The following is a 16,851-nucleotide window of genomic DNA, read 5'->3' on the forward strand; positions in this document are numbered from 1 at the left end:
CTTATTGAACATTTTCACTTGTGTTTTGCAATACTTAACTGTCTTACATGTCATTCCCTTTTCCTTTAATACTGACATTCATTCATCACCTTATTCTTCCCAAGTATAAATACCAGAATGGGTCATTTTTGTATCAATCTTTCACTTGAAAAATTATTTTACAATTTTGATGTGCACTTTTAAACACATCAGTGCTCCTCGTGACTTTTTATTTTGCTCTACATTGTACAACACTCTCCTTTTCTTTCATTCCAATCTCTTTAAAATGCTACTACATTTAATTCTTTAATTGTTTTATTTATTTTTGCAACTCACTGCCTTCAGATGTTTTAAGAATTCAGTCACTCACATTATTCAATGCAATCTTTTGAATCTTCTCTTCTACGCTATTATTTTTCCATCTCCTTTGTTATGACTGTTTTAGTTAGCCCTCACTTTTCCTCCTTGTGTGCCTATTAGATGATAAACTTGTAGAAAATTACTAATCTTGTATTATTTGCTGTCTACTACCGGTCTATCAGTTGTTTATAAAACATTAACAATTACCACAGCTTGGCATGGTGCTTGAATTAAGTTATTATTTTTGGAAAGAAGGAAAAACGGTGCCTAGTTGTGCAATGAACAGCAGGGAAAAATACATGCCTGTAATATATAAAATCTGGCTACAGAATATGTAACTGAAAAATTCAAATAACTGTTATGAAAACAACACAAAACCAAGAGAAAATAGTAAAAATACTTAACAGTGTACTTATTTCAGTGAGTTTACCTGAAGGCAACAATTGCCCATTCCAAATCCCATGGCATCCATATATACATGATCGGGTTTAGCTGCTCTTGCTGCTTCACCATCGTCACTAGGAAATGTTTCTATAAACGGTGATGGAGTATTCTTATCCTTAAATACTGAATAAGACATTTGACAAAAAGTTAAGCTCCGGGCTAATTTAAAAAAAACAAAAAACAAATAGTGAATTGCTTTTTTTCACTTACTTGGTACATTTATAATTACTTTTTCACCTCTTCTATGTCGAATATTTCTCGTTAAAGTACTAAAAAAAAAAATTGAGATGTTTTCTCAAAACAAACATTTTCCAACAGTTTTATAACTTTTTAGATTGATATTTGGTTTACGGGCTTCCTAACTTACTACGTGGATTAAAAATTATTTGCATTCAGTGAATTATATGAAGCATCAACACTATCTTGATACAGAGAGTTATGAGAAATAATGTCAGAAGAGAGCTTACTTATTGGTAAACATTGCAAAATAACAATTACATGTAGTCCTCAACTTAGGATCACAACCGAGTCCAAAATTTCAGTTGCTAAGTGAAATATTTGTTAAATGTATTTTGCCCCATTTTATGACTTTTCTTGCCACAGTTATTAAGTGAATCACTGAAGTTGTTAAGATAGTAATAGTCAAGTGAATCTGGCTTCCTATTGACTTTGCTTTTAAGGAGATTGCAAAAGGTGATCACATGATCCTGGGACACTGCAACTCTCATAAATACGAATCAGTTGCTAAGCATCTGAGTTTTTACCATGTGATCAAGGGGATGCTGCAATGGTCATAAGTGTGAAAAATGGTCATAAGTCACTTTTTTCAATGCAATTTTTCTGCTTTGCTAGAGGGAACAAAATATAAAAACCAAACAATTTCTGTCCTTTGCCTGATATGCTTCCCCCTGCCTCGCAGAGTAGAGATTAGAGAGAAAGGAATTGCAAGAGACTAAGAAGAATACATTGGACTGTTTGTAGAGCTATTCCAGGACAGCCTTGAGAAAGATTGTCTTTGCTAATTTTATGGACAGAATCCTTCTCTACAATATAGAAGCAATCTTTCTCAAAATTGACCAGGAATAAGAAGTCAGCCAGTGAAATTCCTGTTCCTGATCAGCCTTGATAAAGCAGTTGTCTCTCTAGACTTGAAGAGCATTGCCTTTGTCAGCTTTCTACATATGCCTTACATTGGCTGGACACACAGCAGCTGCAGTGAAAGGTTAACTGGACTAGACATAGTGGGGCAGGCCTCCCATGAGTGGGGGCGGAGATAGGGAGGCCTTTTAGCCTATGATGGGGAAGGAATTGCAGTGTTCCTGCAATTGTAAGGTTGAGTAGCAATAGCAACAGCAGTTAGACTTATAAACCGCTTCATAGGGCTTTCAGCCCTCTCTAAGCGGTTTACAGAGTCAGCATATCGCCCCCACAGTCTGGGTCCTCATTTCACCCACCTCGGAAGGATGGAAGGCTGAGTCAACCTTGAGCCGGTGAGATTTGAACCGCTGAACTGCAGATAACAGTCAGTTGAAGTGGCCTGCAGTACTGCACCCTCACCACTGCGCCACCTCGGCTCTTAAGTACACTCTCAAGTACCAACATTTTGATCACGTGATTGCAGAGGCACTGCAATCAGGCTGGATAAAAATTGATTTTTTAAAAATAAAAAAAAAATACAGATTTTTAAAAATTTAAATTGGATTTTTTAAAATCAAATTTATTTTAATAAAATGCTTTTGGAGTAAAAATCATCTAAATATAGTTTTTCTATTTAAGATACATTAATAATTTAGTTTATTCAGCATGAAATGGAGCTTCGTTATGTAGCACGAGGCTGTATATTCTGCAATATTGGGACTTCAGTGAGTCAACAGCAGGTCAGAGGAGGAGCTGCTGTGGGACAGAGATGACAGTTGCACTTTAAAAGTTATGATTTAAAGCAAGCCTTTTTACTAGTGATTTAAATCATGATTTAAATTGACTATTTAAATCAAATCCACTCCAGCTGCAATGGTTTGAACTTTGAGTAGACAAGCTAGCTCTTAATCTCTTCTAAAATAGCATTTGCCTGTGGAATTAATGTTATAAAGGATGAAAGTTTTGGCAGCCTATTAAAAGCATTGATAAAACTAAAATACTATCTATAGAAAAAGTAACTATATTCAATATGAGTGGTGAACCTCATGCCAAATTTAAATTATTATGAATTAGCACACATCTGTATTCCTATTCAAAACGTACTTACCTAAACCTGGGGTGCTTGTTTATAGCCTCATCTGGGAAAAAAAGAGACTTTGAGGCTCCCGTCTCGATAGGGGTTGGATGATACTCTGGTATCGTAAATCCTGGACAACCTAATCTACAAATGCAATCAAATCGAGATCTCTAGTTGACAAAAGATTCGTTTAGTAAAGATATATTAGAAATATTCCAGAACGAAAGTAAAACCAAAGTTAATTAAGAATAGTACTTATATGCTTGGCACAACTCTTCTATAGACAATCATCAAAACAGCTAAATGTGCACTCAGTAAATGCACATTTTATCTAACCAATTAAAATAGGTTAGTTTTGTTTCTGCAAAAAAAAAAGAAACTGATCCAAAACAGGTAAGAAATTTGCCAAATATGTTTCTAAGTAAAAAGAAATGTTCTAGTACAATGGTTCTCAATTTTCTCTTTACCACAGACCCCTTCTAAATACCGTTAAGTCCCCAAGACTTAACACATAACCACAGATCCATGGTCATAGTGACTACAACAGTTTTCCAAAATGTTTGGAACATCCATATTTTTAGAAATGGGACTGTTCTGGTTGCGAATAGCTTTTGTTTTCATGCCAATAAGAGTGTATGCAGCATCACGCTTGCATGAATAGCAATATAGCAATAGCAATAGCAGTTAGACTTATATACCGCTTCATAGGGCTTTCAGCCCTCTCTAAGCGGTTTACAGAGTCAGCATATTGCCCCCAACAACAATCTGGGTCCTCATTTTACCCACCTCGGAAGGATGGAAGGCTGAGTCAACCCTGAGCCAGTGAGATTTGAACAGCCGAACTGCAGAACTGCAGTCAGCTGAAATAGCCTGCAGTGCTGCATTTAACCACTGCGCCACCTCGGCTCTAATAATAATGAATTATTTGGTGTTTTCTGTAGTGGCATTTGAATTTGAGTTGTGGACAATATGACCGCAGATCTTTATTAACGTATTTTTTTTTTATGTCGGGACCACATTTTCTGCCAAATAAGAGTGTGATTTGGTGATCCAAACTTCAAAGAAACTATTCTAACATGGTATGAAGAAGCAGAAAATAATCTGAGTGAAGTGGAATTGGACTGCAACGAAATTTTTGTAATGGACAACGATGAAACTGTTCCTGCTGCCGATTCTGACATCAGCAATGATGAAGCTCCAGGTGAAATTGGTGACCAGGTACAATCTATGTCGTCCAATAATTTATATGGCAAGAACAAATTCAAATGGTCTTCTGCACCTTTTGGAAGCAATAGATCCAGAACCGCTAGTCACAATATTGTAGTGCAATTACCTGGACTATGACCAGCAGCTAGAGTGGTCATTATGGCCTCGTGTCTATAATAGCGCAGCCAAATAAGTATGTCTGTAGTTAAGGGTTAACTCAAGATTTAAATCATAACATTTCTCCAAGCCTTTGCAGACCCCGTGACGTCGCAGCCCCCCCAGGGGTTTGTGGACCACAGGTTGAGAACCACTGTTCTAGTGCATTAAATGTATTAATGTATTAAACATCACTCATTAAACTAAACTAAACATTAGGATGTATGGATCAACTCTAATAAAATTTGAAAAAAAATGGAAGTTATCTGACATTTATATTCAAAGCACTGAATCAAGTTTATTCCATTTTTCAAATTGATTGAAATCATCAAATCATTTGGCATCTGATTCAATCAAATCAACTCCAAATCAAATCTTAAAAAAAATATGCTAAAATTAAAATTTACGCAATACTCCACTGAAGTATACTTTTTGTAAATAAATTTGATACCATCACACATGATGATCGCCACCAATTTTAATGAATTTAAAAGGAGGCTGACCAAACTCATGGAGGATTGTAGTATGAATGACTTTTAGTCTTGATGTTACTTGCTATCTCTACAATCACAGATAGCATGATTTGATTACTAGCTGCTAGGAAAAAGTAGCAGAAAAAAGTCAACTTCCTATCTCTGACTTTCCTAAACACATCTAGTTGGACACAACATGGAATGCTGGAATATGTACCCTGTGTGCACAATTAGACAAGTCATATTTTTGAGTATTAATTTTATTATTGAACAACTACAGTGCTCTCAGTCAATTCGAAATGTTAATAAACCTCAAACCTGAATATTTAAGAAAGTAAGTGTGATATTTTGGCTTTGTTAGCAGAATATCTCTGTGCGCACAATAATTGGGCAACTATTAGCGTGCAATTATTACGCAACCAAATGAAAAAGAAAAATTTCCCCATCTCACTCATTTATTTTAATCTGTTAAAGTAAAATAAATAAACTCAAAATTTACGAATAAACATTCCTGATATTTTTTAAAAAAATAATGACCAATGTAACTACTCTTCTTTTTAATAATAGTCATAAATCTTTCATTTGTGGAGTCTGTCACTTTCTTGATCTGTTGACGATCAACTTTTTGTGCAGTAGCAACTACAGCCTTCCAGCCACTGTTCAGAGAAATGTAATGTTTTCCATTACCGTAAATCTCCTGTTTAAGAAGGGAGAGTTCTCAATAGGGTCTAGATCAGGTGAGGAAGGGGCCCATGTCATTATTCTTTCATCTTTAAGACCTTTACTGGCAAGCCACACAGTGGAGTACTTTGAGGCATGCAATGGAGCATTGCCCTGCATAAAAATCATGGTCTTCTTGAAAGTTGCAGAATTTTTCCTGTACCACTGCTTGAAGGAAGTGTCTTGTAAAAACTGGCAGTAACTTTGGGAGACGATTTTGAGTCTATCTTCAAGCCGAAAAGGTCCAACTAGCTCATCTTTAATAATACCAGCCCATCAACCTTGCTGGTGTCTGGTTTTTAACAGAGAAATTCCAGGGTCCATTACAGTTACATGTTGAGGACTATTTATTTTGTCATCAGCATGTTGCTCAGATGAAATAAAGTTCTTACACTGGAATGCAGTCTTTGCCATTTGTCAAACAATAGTTTTCATTGAATTGAAAAAAAATATATATATTGGTTAGATCCATCCACAGAACATTTCTTCCAATAACTTTTTGATTTGCTTGGATCATTTTACTCAGGAATAAATAAACAAGTGTAATACTTCCAATTCATTTGCTTAATTGGATTCTCTTTATCTAATTTCAGGACGTGTGGAGAAGAGATCATGTTTTAGGTTATATTTATGCAGAAATATTGAAAATTCAAACAGGTTCGCAAACTTTTAAGTGCTGCTGCAGATATAACTAAGTAGCAGTGGCTCTAAATGGGAAATACTTTATGGCGAATCTTCCTCTTTTTAAAATAGCTTTAATATCACAACTTTCTTCTGAGTCACGGCCATTTGAAACCACTATCTTTTCAAACTATTAGAAAAACAGAATCTAACCTTGGAAATGATGTGACAGTGCAAACAGCTTCATCTTTTTTTAGTACTGAAGCAGCTTCCTGGCGCCGCTTCCTCATGTTGTCCTGTACAGTGTTGAATTCAGACATTGTTCCTCCATATGGCTGCCCAGGAGTCCCTTCGATCATGTAGCTTCCATACTCTGGTCTCCATAATGTTGGATGGCTGAAAAATCAAATGAGAACTGAAAGTATTTTCTACAACGAAGAATACTTACATAGCATGCAACTGTAATTTAGCTTTTAACTCTGAACCAGGCAAACAAAGGTAAAAACCTTGATTTGGGATGGGGATGGGTTAATCTAGTACCTTATTTTACTTACAACAGGGGTCTCCAACCTGTGGGCCGTTAGGGGATTGCAACTAGGCTGTGGGAAAGGCTGTCAAGCACACACACCCACAGCCTCATTTGTGTGAGTAGCGGACGAGCAAGCATGTGCGTGCACACTCAATTTGCCTGAGTGGCAGGTGTGCATGCACGCCACTTATGTAGATGGAGCTGTGCACATGCTGAAACATCCCCTCTCCCCTCGCCAGTCCCGCAAAGCCAGAAATGTTGGGGAACTCTGGCTTAGAATGTTGTTTTATGATTATTAGGGATTCCAACTTTTTGGGGAGAAAATATGCAATAGTATAAGTACATCAGCACTACACCATACATAATTAATCTTTAGGTCAACAAAACCAATGTAGATTTTTAAAACATAGCTGGCATAAAATGCGAATTGTATTTTGCCCATTCCTCAAATACAAAATCAAACATTTTAATAATTAAATATTAATTAAATAATTAAATTAGAAACATGCCACTGTGTTGCTGTTGCAAATTGCAAGCACTGATCTTTTAGGGTACATGCAAACAAATATTTACGAAAATGCATTTCCCATTGTTTAGAAAAATGAGAGCCAATTTGGTGAAGTGATTAAAGAAACTAGTTACAACTGAGGGACTGCAATTTCTGGCCTGCTGGATAACTTTGGGCCCAGTCACTCACGGCAATGGCAAACTATTTCCAAAAACACTGCTGTAAAAACTTCATGGATCCGTCCAGGCAGAAGCCAAACGTGACTTTAATAGACAGATAGATCAAAATACATGCCGATTAATAACCTGGCTAAATTTCAGCATTCATTTCTATGAGCTGATGGTACTTACTTTGGATTTATTCTTTCACCTTTTTCTTGTAAAGTATGAAGTACTTCTTCCCCAGTTAATGATAACTGCGCTCTCTTATTTTTATGGTCAAAAGCTACCAACATATATTCCACCTAAAAAGCCAAGATAAATTCATAATATAATTTTTAGCTCACAAAACAGAAAAACACCAAGTTCACAAATTGATGACCTGAGGGAATTATAATTCTTAAAAGCAGATTTCATGGTAATGTTTTCTAAATGGGGATATTTAAAAATACATACTTTTTTTATTTTTGCATATCAAGCTGCAAATTTTACAAGTCCTTTTTTGCCCACAATGTATCAGTAAAGTGTAATATTTACTCAGCAGTTGCACAGTGGTTTCTAGCCTCCTCAGCATGTTTTGATCAAGGATGAAAGCCTGCCTAAGCTTTTTTCAATCCATTCTACTTAAATTTATCTCAAGATTTTGTTGTCACAAATTTTCACTTTTAAGACTACAGCTACTCACAATATAGAAGGCAACTAAAGAGAATGTTAGAAAACTCTAGCACCCAGCATTACAAACATAGCAAACATCCAAATGAAAATTCATCCTAGTACTTTTTGAATCAAAATAGTTTAAATGAGGCTATTACAATGGTATGTATATTATATTTAACAATATAAAATGTCTTAGGAAATATAAACTCTGTACCTTTCAGTACAATTTTATATCAAAGTAGCTGACTCAAACTGGTTTTTTTTGCTGACTTCATGGGAATGACAAAGCTATATTTTTTATCAAACTTTACAACGTGCAATTTATTTACAATGTGGTCCTTGCCCAGAATAACAGGACATTATTCTGTACCAAATTGAACTAAACAGAATTTTGCTATTATTCAAGTCTATTCTAGCAGCCACGTCCAGTCACCTTACCCAAGTTCAAAACAGAAATGTATACGTCACTTCTGGAAAATCAATAAAAATTGCTCTGCGCATGCACAGAAGCAAAAAAAACAATAGCAATAGCAGTTAGACTTATATACCGCTTCATAGGGCTTTCAGCCCTAAGCGGTTTACAGAGTCAGCATATCGCCCCCAACAACAATCCAGGTCCTCATTTTACCCACCTCGGAAGGATGGAAGGCTGAGTCAACCCTGAGCCGGTGAGATTTGAACAGCCGAACTGCAGAACTGCAGTCAGCTGAAGTAGCCTGCAGTGCTGCATTTAACGGCTCTATATAGTGCCGCTTGGAGAACCGGTTCGGAGGTGTAGCAGGCCTGGATTGCTGCTGGTTCCAGCGACCCAGGCTGCCAAACCACTACTGGTTCGGCCAAACCGGTAGGAACCGGCCAAACCGGTAGGAACCCACCACTGATACATTCACTAAGTTTCATTAGAATGCATAACATATATTTTGAATTTGAATAAGGAAAAAACCTGGGGGGGGGGGAAGAGAGGAAAAAGCCAATTGGGGATGCAGTCGATAAAGAAACTGACTACAAAAAACAAGTAACTTCCGACTTTCATCGGTGCAAACAGAAACATAAAACAGAATTTATAATATCTGAAAATCTGCAAAAGTAGCATAAAATGAAAGATCTTAGAAACCCAACATTACTTTATTATTGGATAAAATTCTAAAATACAGAACCACTGACTTCAAAGTAACTTTGTAAGACATTAAATCCAATTCCCTGATCAGTACAGGAATCCAAGTTAAAGCATTTCCAGAAAAGCAGTGCTTAGCTGGAGGCATTCAACAAAGGAGAAAAGTCAGAATTTGAAATACATTTGTGTACTGATCATGAATATATAATTTATAAACGTACAAACTTTTGCTGAAATTTGAAACATAGGAGGAAGTTAAAGAATGTATGATAAAGTGGGCCAAGAAGTTTGTTTATAATACAGATGGAATAATGGAAAAACATGTGGTTAAAAGGGTAGAACTTTACACTGTGTTATGATATAAAGAGATGTTTTTATAAAATGATGTTCTGTTGGCCCATGATGCCAGAAAAATTATCTGGAATGTATAGAGACTCTTAAATCTATGCTGGAAATATGAATAATATGAACGGATGTTTTATCATGCCTGGTAGACATGTAAAACACTAAAAAAAAAAGGATCCAGATATATACTTTGATACAGAGGACTCAAATGAACCCAGAACTTTCCCTTTTAGAATTAATGAATAAACAGAAAAAAAAACTCATGGAAGCTTATTTCAATGTATGATCATAGCAGTGAGATGACTATATGCAGAAAGATGGAAAGATTCAACACTATTCACTATAGAAGAATGGTTGGTGAAATTGACAAATATTGCTGAAATGGATAAATTAACTTTAAATATGAAATATAAATAAATTTCTTTGATTGGAGAAAATACATATTATATTTATTGGTGACTGGAATAGTCTTGTTGACTTTTTCCATAAAAATGAAAATGGAATTTTTGACTTAGGGGTTTTAATGGATTATAGAAAGAAGAGCAATACGATGTAACGTTAGATTAATTATTGACTTTTTAAAATACAAATATTTCAGCAAACAATTTCTTAGACAGCATCTCTGCAAAGATGATGCACAATCAACATTCCAATGTCAATAGGCAATGTTTTGTCAACAGCTACTACATATGAAGCAAGCCTCTAGGGCAATTTCAAAAAGACAGAGCACAAATTCTAGTTAAATAAAGCTCTTACATTTTCTTCAGATTGGCAGATAATGAGAACAAAACTTGATTGTGGTGAAGCAGTTAGTTCATCTTTTCAGCTTGCTGAAAGTTTGATTATGCAGAGAGTGTTTATCAGGGGTCCTTGATGTGTTTATTGCATATAGTATCAATTTGTAGATCAGAGAGAGTACTACCAGCAAAAGATCCTAAAACTCCTCTCCCCCCCCACCACTTAGAATAGGTGTCACATTAAGCTTGAATTTCAGATTTCTAACACAATTTTGTCTTGTATTAAAAAGCAAACATGATGTATCTAATCTAGTAAAAGCTTATATACCGGAAGAGAAATCAGTAATCTTAATACCAAGAAATGGCATTGTTATACTTTCCCACAGCAAACTAAGGATTGACAAAAGCAAAAATTTCAAGCATAACAAAGAAGAATTTTTTAAACTACAGATTGAATCTAATGATACCACTCAGATTATTATTCTACCAGCAAACCCATTTCATTATACAAGAGTATTATAAAAAATATTATCTGTGTCATTTACTTGGATATGTACAGAATAAGAACATCTCTACACACAGTTTCAACAATCAAAGCTGATGATCTTTTATACTAGTGTAAAAATATGTATATGTACGTCCACCAATTTCCATAAATCTTAACATTTAACTCCAGGTTTCTTTCTTTCCTATTTATGATTTTTGTATATATCTGCATTTTCTTTTAAATAAAATAAAACACAAAAATAACTGAGGTTTTGGTATCTTAAAATCACAATATATGGTATGTTATACTAAAAAGCATTTATAGAATCGACTTCTATTTTTTACAAGCAAGCCCCTTTATTTAAATACATTTTAATATCAGAAGGACCTATAAGTCACCTGTCTTTTAACAAAAGTTATAATTTGTACCAAGTACAACTTCAATACTATTTATCAAAGATAAAAGTTATATTTAAAGCAAAATGTGTGTCAGTAGTTTATTTTTGTTTGGAAACTTAACTCATACTGCCCTACAGATAAAAAATTGTCTTTATAATTTTCTTATTTATTTTATTAAAATTCGATCCCGTCAGAATTAAAAACAAGTTTCAGTGGTTTACCTAGGTCTGCACTTTCCTGGGGCCCAGCTCTACCAAAAACACTGGGGCCTGTTTCTGAGTAACTAGGATGAACATATAACCTGTAGAGACTTCAAATTCATCCCTAAGAAACGTTAACCTTCAATTTAGTGTATTTAGAATTTGGCAGAAATAAGCATAGGAAATTAGGAGACCTAGGCCATTTTTCTATCACAGAAGCTAAAAATATGATTATGCTCAAGTTAGTATTGATAGTTTTAACCAAGACCTATCCAATATTGTTGACTCTGATTACAAAAACTGATAAACTTTTTTTTTATTTCTGTCCCCAGGCTAAAATACATGTTTTAACAATCTGAAAAAACTTCTCTTGGTGAGGCAAATTAGGATGTATAAGGAATCTGTTCAAACATATCTCTTCAAAATTGCTCCTCCTGCAACCAGAGCAGCAAACGTCAGGAACTCTCCCTTGGCATTTAATTACAACTACTAGGCATGATCTGTAAAAATCTAGATAATCACTAGACATAAACAAAATGATAAATAAACCATTTAATGGTCAACCAGAGTTTTTCAAATCTGATTTGGTAACACTAGCTTAATATTATATCTGAATTCCTAGCTCTCTTAATATACAAAAGCCATAAGCTAGAGGGTGTTTTTCCCTTGATGCTTCATTCCTTAATAATCCAGGTTTGCTATAAGAGAAACAAGACAGATGTATTGCAGATGTATTTCATAGTTTGTTTTGTTCCAGGCAGGAAAACCAAGAGAAGCGATAAAATATGGTCATTATTTCTTATACCTGGTGAGAATTTGCTAATTTCTAAAATGAATGTTTATGCACTTTATATATAACTTTTCAAGATTTTTTTATTGGCAACTTGATTTTCCTGGAATTGAAAATAAGCGTAGAAGAGTTATACAATTCTATACCTACAGCAAATGCAAAGCTATCAATCTTGATGAAAGGTTATAACTGGCTGGTAGAGCCTATGCTTTGTAAATAGATGGTCAGAGATTCTGTTCCTGATATGTACAGATAATAAGAATATTTAAAAGAACTACTAGCAAGTAAGTTTATAGTAATAAGGTACGGGAATCAGTAACATAATGCATTTCCCCCTACTTTTTATGACAACATATCTATGAATGCAACCTACCTAAAATTGAACCCATCAATATTTATAAATGTGAGAGCTATAGTTTAATTACCTGATTTATCTTTGTTAAAAAAATATTTACAGCTATTTTTTCAATGTAAAAACGTTTTACAGGCATTCATCTTCAGTGTTTGTGATGTACCATGCCCCTGGGCATCACAAGTCTGGAGTTGTCTTATGAAATCTGTTTATTACAATGCATAGAGCAATTATCATAGCTCTAACGTACAAAATTGTATGGATTATTTTTTAAAGTATACATAATCTAAATCCTTTGAAATGATTCTATGATTTATTTCTGTATGTAATACAATTTTGGAATATTTTCAGACTGGTTAAGCTGTAAAAAATAAGCTTTCCTCAGTATTAGCACACAACATATATTTCAATAAATTGGCAGCTAAGAATCTTTGAGGATGAAAGAAGAAAAGATCTCAAGAAAAAGAGTTTCAAAACTCCTCTTTGGTATCAATTTGGATAAAAGATTCAAGTAGGCTTTGACCAAAATTGTATTCAAAAGTCACTATCAAAGTGTAATGCATCTGAAGGTTTCTCTTCAAGTCAGTACCTCTTTAAGAGAATTTGATGGGCCAAATTGTTATTTTCATATATTATGAGTATTACATAAACGTAATTCAAGCACAAAGTTTTCATTCTTAGAAAGCCTCATTTTCACAATGAAATAAATTCTTTGGACATAGAGAACTAATTATATACAGAGAATTTACAAATTGTTTACAGTTCAGCTTCAATTACATTGTCAAGCAATAAAATCAATGACCAATTCAATTCATACTAAATGTTTTTTTCTAGCTTCATTTACATTGTCAAGCAATAAAATCAATGATCAATTCAATTCATACTAAATATTTTTTTCTAGCTTCATTTACCTCAGTCATTTTCAATGGGAAATGTAGTTATTTATGGGGTTTTTTGCAAATATCAAAATTATTAATAAATTCCCTACTAATTTTTGGGGAGCAGACTGCAAAAAAAAACGGTTGAAAATTCCTTAAAACATATGAAACATGAAGAAATAATATGCTTTGCAGGTTGTCGATATCCTGCTTTCTGGATTAACTATGTTATATCACAGACTAATTTGTCTGGGAACAAATGGCTTATACATTTCATAAATAAAACAAAATTGATGAACATATTCAATGCCAGAAAATTAACTGATTAAGAGAATTCTGAATACCACTTTTTTCAAATAGTATCCTTCCCTGATCCAACTCAACTTTAGTGTTTGATGCCTCAAGTAAGTACAGTAATGCCAATTGCTCTGAGAACTTCCCCAGCTCTTGAGCAGTATATACTGTAAATGCTTTAAATTTAAAAAGTGAGACCGATACCCCAATAATCTGTTAAGATACTACTGGGACTTCATTATAAGGCACATCTCTATCAAACACAGAATCTAGATTATAGAGGCCTCAGACAAACAACTGCTTGACTTTCCTATAGTATACTCAGTATACTAACAGGACATTAATTGTTAATAGGATGGAGCCAGTGGTGGGTTTCAAAAATTGTTGGAACCTATTCTGTGGGTGTGACCTCTTTTGTGGGAGTGGCTTGCCACCCATGTGACCGGATATGAAATTATGAATTAGTACTTAGGTTGGTTCAAGTAGCTATTCAGAAACTCTGGCATTGAAGCATGCAAGTCTTAAAGCTGTCAAGTTACAAGATCCTTGCCAGTGATGGGTTTCAAATTTTTTTGGAACCTCTTCTGTAGGTGTGGCCTGCTTTCCAGGTCCACTGGTGGAACCTCTTCTAACCGGTTCGGTAGATTTGACGAACCGGTTCTACCGAATAGGTACGAACTGGTAGGAACCCACCTCTGGATGGAGCGCAGTGAAACATAAATATAAAACTGCCTAAAGATGAAGAGATTCATTCATCCATGCACATCTGCAATCTGACCCTTCTGGTATCCCAACATACTGTATATCCAAAATGAAATTTCCAGTTACTACTATACTACTAACATAAAAACGCAAGGTCTCTGCTTTAAGACAGTCTGATATTGGCAAGAGCAAAGTAAAAGAACAATTTATAACTGTTAAATAGTCCTAAAAGACAGGAATCCATAAGCTATTATTAAATGCTTTTTCCCCCCCCTATGTAAGGAATTTTTCTAAGAGTGCTGGAGATCAAAACAAGTCCGGGCCAAAAGCAATCGAGAACAGAATGGTGGATAGCATTTTACTTTCCCACCAGTTTCAGATTGTACAGTCTGTATCAGTGGTGGTGGGATTCAGCTGGTTCGCACCTATCCAGGAGAACCGGTTGTTAACTTTCTAAGCAGCCTGGAGAACCGTTTGTTGGAAGAAATCTCATTTTGTTTTTTTCCCACTTTCCAGGGCTAATTCTGTAAGGAAGGCAGGAAGGAAACATTCTGGTGTTGTTTCTAGCCTAATCTTTATTGACCTGCTTACAGAAACTGCCTCTCCGCTTATCCCTTATTACCATTGTCACAGCTAAGGCGAAGCGTCCATCGACCTGAGTGACGTTGAGTTGGCCATGCCAATCCAATCACATGACCACCGAGCCACGTCCACCCGGATGGTCATTAGGGCAGAGAACCGGTTGTTAAATTACTTGAATCCCACCACTGGTCTGTAGGATTCAAGTAATTTAACAACCGGTTCTCTCCCCGCAATGACCATCTGGGTGGACGTGGTTCGGTGGTCTGTATGTATATGTACGTATATACACATGTGTGTATATATACATATACGTGCATATTCCAGTTAATGGTACAGAAAGGGGAGTGGGAGGAAGGGGGGAAATGCTGGCTTGTGAAACCAGCCTCAGGTAGGTTGAGCGACAGGGAAGGGACTTCATGGTGGCGCAGTGGTTAGGGTGCAGTACTGCAGGCCACTTCAGCTGACTGCTGGTTCAGCGGTTCAAATCTCACCAGGCTCAAGGTTGACCCAGCCTTCCATCCTTCCGAGGTGGGTAAAATGAGGACCCGGATTGTTGTTGGGGGCGATATGCTGACTCTGTAAACCGCTTAGAGGGCCGAAAGCCCTATGAAGCGGTATATAAGTCTAACTGCTATTGCTATCTATCTATCTATCTATCTATCTATCTATCTATCTATCTATCTATCTATCTGTCTGTCTATCATCTACCTACCTACCTACCTACCTACTCTCTCTCTCCCTATCTACTGTATTTCTCTCTCTTTCTATTTCTCTCTCTATCCCTCTACCTACCTACCTACCTACCTATTTATCTATCTATCGGATTGTTGGGGGCGATATGCTGACTCTGTAAACCGCTTAGAGAGGGCTGAAAGCCCTATGAAGCGGTATATAAGTCTAACTGCTATTGCTATCTATCTATCTATCTATCTATCTATCTATCTATCTATCAATCATCTACCTACCTACCTACCTACCTACCTACCTACCTACCTACCTACTCTCTCTCTCCCTATCTACTGTATTTCTCTCTCTTTCTATTTCTCTCTCTATCCCTCTACCTACCTACCTACCTACCTACCTACCTATTTATCTATCTATCGGATTGTTGGGGGCGATATGCTGACTCTGTAAACCGCTTAGAGAGGGCTGAAAGCCCTGTGAAGCGGTATATAAGCCTAACTGCTATTGCTAAGCCTTCACACCTAAGGAAATTTAAGGAAATCCCGATTTAAATAAACTGATCGCTTCTCCACACACACACACACACACAGCCTCCCCAGTCACCTCCATTTCGCAAGCCCCCCCCCTTTTTCTTCCAGCACCGACCTTCCTCTACCTGGGAAGACGGAGGTGGGAAAGGGGGGGGGGATGTCGGCCTATCTCTCAATCGGGAGGACTTTCCCCAACCAAGCGCAGCCGAAGGGATCCCCCTTCCTCCCATCTCCGAAGGGTCCCCGTTCCCCCCCCCCCAATTTCCCCCTTAACTCTTTGGGCTGTCGGGTTTTTTTTTTTTTTTTTTTAAAGGCCCGGCCGGCTCACCTCGTCTCCCCACTTGAGCACGTCCTTGTGCCTCTCTCCGACGGCCCGGTAGATGTGCAGGAACTGCTGGATGCCGTGCCGGCGCACGTGCTCCGCGTGCCGCTGCGTCTTCTCCCAGCTGAGCGGGGAGCCCTGCGACAGGAGGCCCATGGCTCTGCCCGAGCGGGGGAGCAGGAGGAAGGAGGAGGAGGAGGAGGAGAGGGAGAGGAGGAGGAGGCGCGAAGAGAGGCAGCCCGCTGCCGTGACAACCCCGCGGAGAAGCCGCCGCCGCCGCCGCCGCCCGCTTCCCTCCCCTCAGAAACGACCCTCCTCCTCCCCCCCCCCCCGCCAAAAAAAAAAAAACACCTTACTTCAGGCGGCGGGAAAGACGGCAAGGGGAGAATCCACTAAGCGTAGGGGGGGGG

At 36.9% G+C, this 16,851-nt stretch overlaps 1 protein-coding gene across 1 annotated transcript in view; it reads right to left on the minus strand.

The window, feature by feature from the left end:
• Positions 1-16,851, minus strand: part of GCLC (glutamate-cysteine ligase catalytic subunit) — a 31,893-nt gene that overhangs the window by 14,837 nt on the left and 205 nt on the right. Inside the window, exons 1-6 of the mRNA XM_032215539.1 lie at positions 16,448-16,851; positions 7,562-7,674; positions 6,388-6,570; positions 3,029-3,142; positions 994-1,052; positions 770-906 (exon numbers count right to left, since the gene is read on the minus strand). The exon at positions 16,448-16,851 is cut by the window's right edge and continues 205 nt beyond it. Coding sequence (XP_032071430.1) covers positions 770-906; positions 994-1,052; positions 3,029-3,142; positions 6,388-6,570; positions 7,562-7,674; positions 16,448-16,597 — 756 coding nt within the window. The 5' untranslated portion in view covers positions 16,598-16,851. The remainder of the gene's footprint in view (positions 1-769; positions 907-993; positions 1,053-3,028; positions 3,143-6,387; positions 6,571-7,561; positions 7,675-16,447) is intronic.

The sequence above is a fragment of the Thamnophis elegans genome, chromosome 4, assembly GCF_009769535.1.
Source record: "Thamnophis elegans isolate rThaEle1 chromosome 4, rThaEle1.pri, whole genome shotgun sequence".
NCBI classification, from domain to species: Eukaryota; Metazoa; Chordata; class Lepidosauria; order Squamata; family Colubridae; genus Thamnophis; species Thamnophis elegans.